Here is a 13,010-nt window from a genome sequence, read left to right as displayed (position 1 = left end):
TTGGACGGAAAGGGACAGCAAACCTCCTCCCCAAAGAAGATGCCCGTTGTGAATATGCGAGAGTGCCGCACACTTCACACACCTGCACACCCTTGTTTTTTTGGGGGGGATTTTTCCTTGTCGGAAGGAAAGCATCCTTCATTCGCAATGGTGGAATTGGGGAAAGCTTGTGTGGCATGGGAGTGGTACGGGTGGACAGAAAATGTAAGTGCAGGCAGGCACCGAAAGAAAGGACCGTACCACCACCCCGCCCAACGGGATTGGATTTCCCAGCAGCCGTGTTGAGGCGGCTCCGTTTTCGGAAGCTGTGATGAACTGAGATTACGAATCTGCTAAATTTGCCGTTTGGAGCAGCAGATGCAAGTGCAGCAGAGAAGATTGCATCTCCCAGCGTGTTCAGTGTTCTGGCCTTGAAGCATGTGACCTGTAACGTTTTATGGCGGATTGTGTGTGTGTGTGTGTGTGTGTGTGTGTGTGTGTGTGTGTGTGTGTGTGTGTGGTGCTCTAGTGTGCCCTACGGATATTGAATTCTAGGGATTTTGATGATTGGTAACGTGGAAAAGGTGCCATTTTTTTTGGTGATATTTTGTTAGAACGAACCATCTCACGGCTTACAATGGATATATCTGTGTATTATCACATTTGTGGTTGTGTATGTGTGTGAATTGTGTGGAATACTATCGCAAACGCACTACTATAAGCTTAAACTTGGAGTACCAGCTACAAGCAAGTAGTAAATAGGAAAAAAGGACTTCCAGAGCCGAGTGGTCAGTATTCGTTGGAGTGTGTGAGTAAAGCAATGAGTTGTAGGCAAGCAGATGCTGCGGCGGATTACGCTTCGTATCGTACCAGAATTGCATTCGCTTTGTGGCAAAAAGAAAGCAACAACAACAAAAAACCCAACACCACACATACACCTACAATCTTCATCATAACCTCCAAACTGAACAGGATAAAGATTTTAGTGGGGAAAAGCGATGGAAAATGGATTCTCGTTTTGTGTGCTGCGAGCGAAGCTGCACGCGCGAAATAGCAAGAGAAATGTTCACGGGAGGGGAACTGTAGTACATTGTGTTTCATCTGTGGAAAGGAAAGGCAAGGACATTCTGTACGGGTGAAGGTGTGTGTGTGTGCATAAGGAGCATGAGCCATCGGCAAGGCATCGCTGGTGAGAAGCATTAATCAAACTCCGATGGCTTCGGGTTAGTGTAGAGATGGTCCAGTTATGTATGGAAGTTTGGCACAAGATTTAATACAAATAAGGATAAAAGTGAAGAAAAAGCTCAAAACTACCTGATTGTAATGTGTGTTCTAAGGAAAACTGGCTGCAAGTGTGTTATGTGTTTCCTAGTTATCGACATCCAGTTTCCAGTTCCTAGTTCCTAGACATCGACTATGTTTTTTAATAGTTTTATTTTGTTTTTCTGTTTTATTTGTTTTGTATCCTTATCTTGCTTTTTTGTACATTCTTTTATTTACTTCTTTTTCTTCCCTTTTTTTTGCTTACACCTTTCCTGCATTTTTGTTTTGTTTTTTTTTTTTTAAATAATACTATAGTGAAGGTTTTTGCTTTCTTAGCTAGTACAAGTGAATCAGTACAGATGCAACGATTAGTGACATTGATTGCGTTTCGGGTGCAAAATGCATTACACTCCCGGATGCACAACCACCCCAATCACGGGCGACGTCCGTATTTGCAGTTGAGCACACCACAGTTCAACCGCACAAGGTCATACGTATGTGTGTAGCGTTAAGGGAAAAGTGTGTGAGAACATGAAAATAAAAAAAACAACTATACATAATAGTCGATTGAATCGATGGGTGTATATTTGCCTACGCTGTACAGACACCCTTGGGTGCGAGTGAGTGTGTCGTCGTATTTCCGCATCCTACGCACCACGAGACGCCACGACCACGCACCACGTGCTCTTACGCTGCACTTCCGGTCCGGTCGGTGTGTAGGCGAAGATATCCGTAATCATCCCATTTGCAGCACGTGCGTGAATGTGTTGGTACGGGAGTTTCTTGCGTGTGTAGGCTACTACCCACAGCAACACACCCCGTGATGCTAGATTGTAGTAGTATACTATGTGCATTTGTGTGTGAGTGTGCGTGTGTGTTTGGAGTTGTGTGAAGCTGCAGTTGCTAGAGAGTGTTGTGAATAGAGAGACAAGTCCTGTATGGATGCACTTGTACATCGAACGATGCAACTTGGGGGCCAACATTAGCAGGGTCCAAAGTTTTTTTTCTTCGCTTCAACTTCCAAATCTCTTCAGCGAAATTTGCGCACCAAACCCTCCTCATGAACGTCCAAGTGGCACGGGTACGGGTGGTAACCGTGGTAACGATAACGGTTACCTAGTACCATAAAATGTTATGCGTTCAATTTCACTATGAAAGGCTGCGTGTGGTTGTGGGTACGCGTAGGGTGTAATTTATATTTAAATTGTATGTTTTATTGATAAACACCAATGTGTTCTGATCTTCTCATTCCACCTTCCCTACTGTGTAGGTTCCCACGTATACTTGCCGTGCCGTGTTGTGGGTGAACGTGTCCTTCTGTAGACATGTGGTTTGTGACCGGTTCGCGATACTAAACCGCGAGGTGAATGCATTTACTCCCTCGTGTGAGTGTTTCCGAGGCGCTGGCTGTGGCCTTGGGTCGTAAAGCAAGATAAATAAACCATAAAACAGTAGGGTAGTCTACAATTGGCCCACAAGAAGCCGAAGCTCATCTCCAAAACCTTACGACGTGTTTCTGTGGCGTAGGAAAGCATTCCTGCTTGCTTCACGGGTGTACAGCGGTTGTCCGGACAGTGTTTGTTAGAGTGCGCGTTGTGTGCGGTGTGTGTGTTTTTATTTTTATTTAGAACGGCCAATTCGGCTGAGTGTAACACGAAATTGAAACAGAGCGCATCGATCGAGATCCTGCACGGTGTGTCCCCGATCCCCGATCGGAAGTGGTCGGTGCGCGATGGAGCTGCCCCAGAGTAGGTGGTGGCGCTGGAGACGGCGCCATTTGCTAACGGGATCGTTATTGTTGCTGGTTTCTTTGTTGTTTGCGCTGGATCCTGCCCCAGTGAATGCCGACCCGGATGAGGATATACCGCACAACGAGTAAGTGTAATGTGGAGGGTATGGGAAATATTGAAGAAGGTTGAAGGAAACATCATTTTATATTGTACGAGGTTTATGTGTCCATTAAGAGATGCTAGTGAAAATATTGAATCATGTTCCCAAATAGAACCCCCTCTTTCAACATAGTGTATGGCATATCTAGAGGTTTAAAACTTTTTACATAAATGATATTCCAAAGATTATATAAAAGTTTAGAAAACTAGAAAATCTTTTTGATTTAAGAATAATATAGTGCAGGTCTTGTACTCAAAACTTTGAAAGAATATTATTTTCATAAAAAGAAACATTAATATGCTTAATGTACCAGTGTAGATTGTAATATCATGCAGGGTTATTTGAATCAACATATTAGTTGTTATATAAGAGCATTAAAGCTGAGGATCAACTTTAAAGATAAATGTTTTTATATCTGTTAAGTGTTAAGTTTTTAAAGTATAGCATAGTAATTACACAATTACAAGTCAATGGTAATCTGAACAAATCAAAAATCGGTAGGTCAATTGTTGCTCATGAATTTATCTGGTTGCAGTGTAGCTGAACTCTCAATTCCCAGTTGATCCTTCTCTTGCCAGCAATTGATTTCGTTATATTGTTTTTCGTTTTGTTGCAACTCATCTCCATTGTGGTAGTATTATGAATCGATTGTAACAATTGCATGCCACACCATCTGTACGGAGTTGCCCATCCTGACGACTGCTTCAAGGGGACTTGTATTCGTTGCTTTATTCCACTCGCGTTCCTCTAAATCCTTGTTATCGTTTGAAACTCCCCGCCAGATTGCAGCGCCATGTTTTTCATTCTCGTACGGACCGAGAGCTTTTTCGAGGGGTTGAGCACGTAACGCGTTCTGCCTTTTCCCGCATCCCGATTGTTGGGCGTGTTCCCTGTAGGGTTGTTAGTGTGCAGAAACCAGGGCCAGCCCTTTTCAGTACCATTGGGACGCGTGGCGGGATAGTGGTAAAGTTTAAATTGTTTAAATTATCTCGACAAAAGTGCAGAGAGCTTCATACGAACGTGAAGACGGTGAAGTGTTTCTGCACTACTGGGACTCATCGCTTTTCGTTTGATGCAGCAGACTAGGCTTCGTGAAGATTTATATTTATTCATGAAAAAATACATAATCACCTTGGGGAAGTGTTGTCTCTGGATGGTTTGTGAGGTCTTGGGCATCCTTACGTCAGCTTTATGGGGAATTTGGCCGCGGTGGTTGCGTTTCGGCTTTAGTTCAAAGCCGTGTTTCGCTCTCAAGTGCACTACAGCGTTGCGATCGAGCAGAAGTTTCGAATTCTTCATTGACCACCTGGTTGTCTTGCTAATCCGTGCGGTGTGAGACATTCTCGCGGTTTCGATAAAGACTTTCGGCCCAAAAAGCTCGCTTATTCTGTGCGTGCTGGAAGTTTGTTCAATAGTTAAATCTAAGAGAAGAAGATGGAATAGAAATATTCGTTCGTGGTAAATGATTTAGGTAGCTCTGGATGTATCTGTAATACCTGAAAGTATGCAATTACCAACATTAGGACTATGTTACGGACTAGTTCGGAAGGATTATGAGCGAAAACTATGAAACTCTTTGGCTCTTTGGAAACAAAGCCATTCTTGCATAAATTTTGGCGTGCTAGTCAAACACAACTCAGCAGTAAGTCGTCTAGAGGAAGTAAATATCTTATCTTTGTCTACTATCGAAAGCTCATTACACTGATGTTCGTTTCCCGACCATAGTGTAGACATGCAAATGCATCTATCTACAATAAATGGAAACTAAGCAAGGCTGTACGTTGGGGCATTTTTACTCCACTAACATGAGCGTAAAGTTGCATTAGAGAAATACATTTGCATTCCAGCGCTAGATAAGTAAGCAACTTTAACACTTTTGCCTGAAAGTGTGATTGCCTTGATTACCACATTTTTGGGATGCACTTTTCCAAACTCGTTCGTACATAGAACTAGCTCGTTCATAGTTTATCGACCGTCCAGCAACAATGTTGTTCTTATTTCTTTACAATTAAGCCAGTCAAGATTGCAAAAAATATTGGTAAAACATTCCAAACACACCCAGCGGCATTACGACCAGCAGCTTTATGTTACGTAATACGTATGCGATTGATTTCCTCACCATCACCTGACGGTTGTTTGTTGCGTCCAAATGGAAACGTCACTTGCATCTTTGGCGCGCGTTCGTTTCGCCCAGCCTAGAAGCTAAATGTGAGCAACCGATGTTAAGATTGATGGGGCGTGCAAGGCAATAAAAGAAAACAAGACCGGAGGACACCGTTGTTGTTTCTTTGTTTTTATTGGGTTATAACGTTAATATTATTTCGTGCTGTTTTTCATTTTTTATTTGCACCAGCGTCATGCGCAACAAAGAAAGAAAATACCATCCGGAAGCAAGCGAATTTTCACAGTCGTAACGGTCATAACTTTTTGCAAAGCGTTTTATCGCTTTTTAAGGTTGGAAAAAATATGAGCCAAGGAAATCGATTTAGATGACAGAGAGGGTAGGAGAGAGTAATATTGGAGGGAAATATGTAGAATGCACTTAAAGTCTGTCTTAAAGTTGAAATGTGCCCTGGTCATAAACCTTTTGTGTGAAAAATCTTAAAGAACCTGCATCGCGTGGGGATGTTTAATGTTGTATAATTAGTTTTTTATTAATGTAAACAAGGTATATTATACTAGTGGTGTAGATAGATTGCATTTTTATTCAATGAAAGTAACTTTTTGCAGCTAGTCTTTCCATTTGTTTCTCTTATAGCCCCTCAACAATGGCTTTAACCACAGTTGTTTATAGAGGAAAGTTCACAATAACAATCTCTAGCTAGGTCCCACCATATACGAATGAGAAGGATAATGAGTTATATTTTATATTTTACTTATTGTTCTACGTAATCAAAATGTATTTGTTCCACATGATACACTTTAGAAGGAATCATGAACTAATTCCAAATACGCTTGATAACGGCTTGATAACATAAACGGGCTGCGAGTATTACTTTCACTACTATAAATTTAAATTAATATTAAAGGTGCATCCTTAGATACGATTGTACACAGACTTGCCGCGTTTTTTGGCCATGATTCCCAAAGAAACATATCCTGTCACTTGCAAGCCGTCCGACTACACTATTGCACACGAACTAATCATCCACTGGACAGGAGTAGCATTTTCATCAATGTCCGGATCCAATCAATCCACTTCACTATCGGATGGGGAGTAAAGTAGTGATTTAAAAGAGAGCCGGTTAGAAGTGGCTTTGCGGCCGGAATTGAAAGCCAAACCACAGAAAACGCCAGGACTGGGCTGCTTCCGTGAGCAGTGTACATCGGAAGCGTCCTTTTCGGACTGCCGTATGTGGCAGGTTTGGCTGGTAAAACCGAATATTGTGCATTAAGCATGGGTGTAGCATGCTGGAAGGAAGACAGAGAGAAAGAAAGAGCAGCTGTGGGAAGGAAGGAGAGGTACTAGAGACTGCCTGGACTCCCGATTACTTGCGGCTGACAGCTGGAGCTTTTGAGTGAAAAGAATTTTCAATAAATCTTGCCACCGTAACGGAAACGTGTGTCGCTCTGTGAACGTGTTTCATGGTATAGTGTGAAATGCCACTCTCTACCACTCTACATCTTCTTGCCTCCAGCATGTGAGAATTGGAAGGCTAAAAAACCGAGGTTGAGTTGGGAAATCTTTCACAACCTCTCCACCATCGATACATTTTGCATCCTGGTGAATTCTTTTTTTTGTGAGATACTGTTCCTATAGCTCGGAGGCTTTGAGGTTATGGTAGATCTGGTAGCTTCCGATCGACGGGCTAGTGTGCGCCATCCGGTGCGACAACAGCACACGCCTTCACACGCGTGCGTGCTAGTTTGTGTATGTTTCGGTGCGAATTGCAAAGAACATCCCATAGCGCGAAAATGCGTTTCCACCCATCACACCACCCTCCACCATCCCCAAACCAGTAGGAAGATTTGGTTGGTAAAATTTATGTAGGAATTTGAATAGAAAGGAATGCTCCGTCCGTTCGTTGGTGGCGCGTGTTTGGTGGTTTTGGTACTGTCTTTGCCCTCCGGCCACTGGGTGGGTGCCGTTTTTGGCACTGCAGTATATTGACAGATATTACATCGCTCGGTTTTGTCGCACCGTGTTCACACTGCCACCACACGCCACCTTGTGGGTAAAGTTTTCTCCACTAACCAAACCGGCTAAGCCAATCATATCCGTAGCTGCTTCCCCAGGAGTGCCCGGAATGTTTCTTGCTGGGTGGGTGCTTATTCCCCGGTGCACACGGCCAGAGGTTGCAATCATTTCATCGATAATGGACATGATAAATTTCACCTTCACACTCACACACACCAACAAACAGTACGCAAAGTGAAGAAGGATATCCGAACTTGTTGTTTCGTCCTTGGGAAGTGTGCAGCTTGACGTGGGGCGCTTTCATATCAAACCAAATGTCTTTTACTCAGAAACTCTTCTCTTTTTTCTTTCCCGCAGAGTACGAAACTGGGCCATCCGTTTCGGTGTCGATCTGTGGGAGTTTGGACGACAGTTTACCAAAGTGAACGACATCAGAAATGTAAGTATCATGTTCATCGTTCCTGTGTGTTTCTGTTCTCCGTTTTAACTTTCAACAGCAGCAGCAGCAGCAGCTCGTAGCCTTTTGGAAAGCGAAAAGGATTAATTTTGTGTGCAGCTTTGGTTGTCGCTTACTGCTGATGTACAAAAGAAAGAGGACTTCTTGTTAATTTTTGGGACTCCCTCCCACGTTGACTTGCTGCCCCCATGGTGGAGGATTAGCAGAGTTGTAGTTTTGTCGTACAGCCCCATTGATTGGCCAACCGATGTTGTCGGTTCTGGTAGGGTCTACCTGCCAGATATGAAAGGTTGGTAACTGTTAAACGAGACGGTCCTTTAAATGATTCTGCTATGCGGTTTGCGCTGTAAGCCAACAAAGCATTTCCCGGCATTTTACCTGAAGACCCAATAATGTGTGCCATCCTTCCAGGAGCCCCTGAACGCCAATGGTGAGGAAAAGCGGGTCAAGATTAGTCAAGCGCAATAAAGCGAAGGGATAGGGAAGGTACTGACGAAGCGACCCGAAATCCTTTCGATTTACTCTGGCAGGTGGGTACGGTTTGGGTAAGGAATAAAAGGGTTTTCGCAGAGATTTCTAGTGGCTGGCTGACTGGCGGTGTATGTAACAGCTTTGCTAGTTTGCCGAGAAAGCTTACATTTTCCACCCGATATTCAGTTTAGTCCCTTCATGCGAGGAGCACCATTGTCCTGATGCGAGACTCGTGTGCGAGACTTTGTATACGTGTACGTTTGTTAGTGTGTAGTTGTAGGTAGCACTGGTGAGTGTATTTTCGGGACAAACCCCACCCTCATGCACGTTCCGGTCGGTGGACGGATGGAGTGAAGCTTTGTGGGAAATTTTCTACCAGAAAGTAAAGATATCTCGATGTGGCATCCACGCATACATGTATGTAAGGAAATCGGAACCGAAGTGTGTCCGGGACAAGCGGAAGGTGGAAGATATGTGCTGAAAGTTTTTACTTTCCCACCATCCGTTCTATACCTTCCCACGACAACCGTTTGGAAAAGCGCACCGCCGACGGCCATTTTTCACGTGTGTGTGTGTGTTCCCGCACGTACCGGCCACCAAGGAAAGAAGAAACGGTGTGTAGTGTCGGGTGATGTCGCTACTACACATTCGCATCGGCATAATCGGCGGGCGGTGAAAGAAACGGACGAATGAGACGCAGTGCTTCGCTGTAGGATATGGCTCGTTACTTGTGCTACCTGCACGCCGTGCAGCCGAATGTGCCACGGATTTTCACGGCCCGTAGGAATCGATTTTATGTCCATCGGGCTTTTCCGGGCGTATTTGGCGAGTGTGTGTGTGTGTGGCTTTATTTTCTCGCAAGGAACCTCCAAGTCGGTTGGGCTTGGGCTGTAGATAGAATTTGATGGATCTGAAGTGATTCTTGCAGTTGGGTGGTATGAGGGAACGCTGGTGCCACCCGCAGCTGGTGGGTTTAAAGCGAATGGAAAACCTTGAAGACGATGCCATGTATCGACCGAGTGTGCAAGGTGAAAAGCATACGCCTTCGAAAGTTGGTACAACTCGTTCGTCAGTTACCACGTGTGCGAACGAGCTGCTGGTGCCAGAAGTCTCAGGTGTACCGTATGTTACCGAGGTTGGACGGATAAGAGTTAGCTTGAAATTAGTTACCCGATGAAACGAGCCTCGGCGTGCACGGTGGAATGCGATGCAACGTTGTGAAGCCAATTTTCAGCGTGATGGCTCTTCGTATATGTATCTGGTTGCGGTGGCATTGAGATCGATGAGTTTCTTGCGAAAGCACATTGCGTACTTTATTTTTCGTATTATGCTGCATGCAACTACCATAGCACAAAGGAAGTTTAACGGCAAGATGAAGCACAAGAACCTTGCCAGAATGATTAGCAAGTATAAAAGGGAAGAAAAAATACTTTAAATTTGTCTTCAATGTGTATAGTAAGCTGCATATAAAATAATTTACTTTTAAAAACAACAGGCCATTATCGTGATTTACAAATTATTTTTAGAATAACAAAGAAATTTTAGAAAATAATATAGCCAAATATATATATGGCTGAAAAACACCATGCGTCTCCATCCAATTGAATGAATTTTCCCTATATTTTAAGGTCTGTCAAATATTTCGTGTGAATAGAGAAGCTTAACTTTTTATCAATAATTTTGTTATTTCGATAAAAATGAGGTGCTCACATAAATAAACACGTAATTGTTTGAATTATATATTCATTGTTTTGTATCCATTTTACGTGAACAACCATGCGTCTCCATCGGAAGGTATCTCAATAAGTAAAGTTATGTTAAGCATTTATTTATTCTGGAAGAATTTTATAGGGCATGCAGTAGTGCATCATGTTTAATCAAAGCAAAATGGAAAAGAGTCTAATTTCGTACGAGATAAAACTGCGTTACTCAGCATCGCTTTACTGGGCCTGCACTGTCAGTTATTGTTCCCTCGGCTTCACACGCCGACATGCAACGTGAAAGCACGATTTCCTGCCTTTACACACTTTCACACTGCACAGCAGATGGAAGATAAGAGTAAAGTCTAGAAAACAATGATTTCTAACGTGTTCATGAGGTGTTTGAGTTAAATGTTGATTGCAATGCAGCGCTTCGCCGTGTAACAACGCCGCACCGGTCTTTTTGCTCAGTGTCTCAAACCAAAGGTCTCAAAGGTGTGATGTCGAGGGATGGAATGATGGAAGTGGTAGTTTTTTTGTATACACTGCTCATACACACGCTCACCGCATTGATGCTGTAGCGGAAAAGGTGCAACAGCGTGAGCAGAGCATTATAGTGTGTATGGGTGTGCGAACGGATCGCATTTGCATTGGCCAGCTGTGCCGTTGCCGTGCTAGAAGACGGTTAATGTATCGTGTTCGGTGTTTACCTCTGCTTACACATCGTTAGCCACGGCGGCTTTCGCATGTCGAACTGTTGACCAGAGAGGGCTTTTGTTTGCGGCAGTGTTTTTTTTTCTGTAGTTGCCTTACTATAAAAACACGTTTGTTGCCGATGGAGTTGGATTAAAACAGAGCATTAACATTTTTTGCATTCATCGCAATGGCGCCATAAGGAGAATAGTTTTTTTGTATTCGTTTTGACATTCGGAAGCTCGTCCGCTTTTAACTTTCCATTCAAGTTGACGAACCAAAATAGGATTTGTTTTGGACTTTAGATTGTATATATCATGGTCCCCATTCAGTTCCTCATTCACCGAGTGATATTCCTTTGACAGCTACCTTCTAGACGCAAGACTAATTTGACACCTCTGCTCTTAGTTTAAGTTTGTACTGAACAATGATAAGAAATGTTTTTTCCAAAGTAAATGAAATAAATGCAGTAAGATCCAAAATACAATAATTGTCTATCAAGTTTCTAGCAGTGGTTTGGAAATGATAACTTATTGCCTACGGATGAAGCTACCACGCAACATCACTAGGCGCAATTCTATCCAATTTTATACTCATTCCCAGTAAGTAAGATTTGATGTCTTAAAGTGTTATATATGCTACAAATAAAAACCAACATAGCCCACGCCAGGCGCCAGGCGGTAACGAAATCTCGGCAATCTTTTAACACCCATTTTTTGAAGTGTTTTATTTCGGATCAAATGGAAAGGTTAACAGGTTATGTGCGGCGCATTGCCCGTGAGTGCTCTTCAGCATGGCATAAAATATTTGCCACGCTCCGGCACTTAGCAAACGAATATATATTGAATATTTTATCCACCCCGGGACGTAGATTAATGGTGGCTCGTGCCTGTCGATCGTGTGCTCTCCACCTCGGCTGGGGTTGTTTCAGCAGCTAGTCTTTGCATAGCTGGTTGGAAAGAAGACAAAAAAAGGCGGAGAAACACACATTCTGCTTGTATATTTGTGTGAGTTTTATCAGATCCACACAAGCCAGAAGCACTGCAACGTGTGCTCTATAATGGGAGGGGTGTTGTTTGAATGAAAGGGAAAGCTCACCACGGGGTTACGGGTGGCCGTGGGCGAACAACTGGCTAGCGATCGCCCATTACCGCTAGCAACGACGATTGTCCCGGTGATACGTGATCCGTGTGCAGAAGTAAGCTCCATTTCGTCCCAATTCCTATACCGTACCATGCTGCCCGAGTCATCGAGTGCTCGAGGTAAAGACGGCACTGTGTAGAGCACCGTTTTGCCAACTACATAACTCGTGGAGGAAAGCTGATGGTGGTGATGGTGGCAAATCACTAAATTAAGTCTCATTGGGCAGTGGTTTTTCTTTCGGTTCGCATGTGACTGGTAGCGCAAAGCAAACCGTGTTCGAGGTGAAATCTACGAGGTGATGCAGTAGATCTACTCCAGATCCTGTCGCGAGTTGCAGGACGTACGGTGTATTAGACACAAAACCACTCCGGTACCGTTTGCGTTGAAGGTCTCGCTCCAGTGCCAGTCGCGTGGCAAGATGTCTATTATGGAGTAAATTGAGCTGGTAGTGGGATTTCAACGATGGTTATCTTCGTGTGGGAATGCGCCCTCGTAGCACCACTGGCAGATCAACCTGGAGTTTTCCTTAAATCTCTGCTTGTGCGGTGAATGCAACGATGCTACAGCTACGGGTGATTTGTTGATGGAAGCAATTTAAACAATTTTATCAATTGCTGCAACACTTCTTTCGAGGGCGTGTGGATTGGAACAACACGCTAACAAGCTGTTTGCGACAGACAGTTGCATTGCTGAGATTCACATTCCTGCCGTATTATTATGTTGGGGTGTAATGAAGCTTTCCGTTGATTAAACCTGGTTAAGCTGGAGCTTCAAGTGGGGGAATTTTATATGTCCAATCAAAATTGTAGTTTTTAAAAGGGAATTATGGTGCCAGTCACCAGCTATTGAAAAAATACCACCAGCTATTGTAAAATGGTGAACAATATTATTATTATTTCCACTGCTCTGTTATTTTGGGGCCATGACCAGCATCCATTTTTGCTATCTCATTATCTGACGATAATTTTTTGAAATGTGTGTTTGATAATTAAGAGGCACACTCAACACGCTCTTTACACCCACCGTAAATTGAATTTTCGCTGTACAGAAACGTCATTAGCAAAACTCGTCTCAAATGGAAAAGCTTTAAGCGGAGCCTTCATTTTCGTACCCGTCGGCGGTTTGACGGTTCTGTTCGTGAGTGTTTTCACTCGCTTTGAAGTGCTCAGGGCCAAGGGTAAAGGGTTGTCTGGCAGCAAAAAGGTGTGTATTGTACCGCATCCCGTTCTTGCGGTTCCCCATCGCTACAACCACCCAATCACGTTGCCATTTTACC

At 43.6% G+C, this 13,010-nt stretch overlaps 1 protein-coding gene across 2 annotated transcripts in view; it reads left to right on the top strand.

Moving 5' to 3' along the window:
• The first annotated feature begins 2,974 nt into the window (after nucleotides 1–2,974).
• The window catches only part of LOC128301886 (voltage-dependent calcium channel subunit alpha-2/delta-4), a 49,084-nt gene continuing 39,048 nt past the window's right edge, over nucleotides 2,975–13,010 (top strand). For both annotated transcript variants that reach the window (XM_053038550.1, XM_053038553.1), the window contains exons 1-2: nucleotides 2,975–3,117; nucleotides 7,628–7,709. In XM_053038550.1, the coding sequence (XP_052894510.1) occupies nucleotides 2,975–3,117; nucleotides 7,628–7,709 (225 nt within the window). The remainder of the gene's footprint in view (nucleotides 3,118–7,627; nucleotides 7,710–13,010) is intronic.

Source organism: Anopheles moucheti, chromosome 3 (genome assembly GCF_943734755.1).
Source record: "Anopheles moucheti chromosome 3, idAnoMoucSN_F20_07, whole genome shotgun sequence".
Taxonomy (NCBI): domain Eukaryota; kingdom Metazoa; phylum Arthropoda; class Insecta; order Diptera; family Culicidae; genus Anopheles; species Anopheles moucheti.
This window is presented reverse-complemented; position numbering and strand designations above follow the sequence as displayed.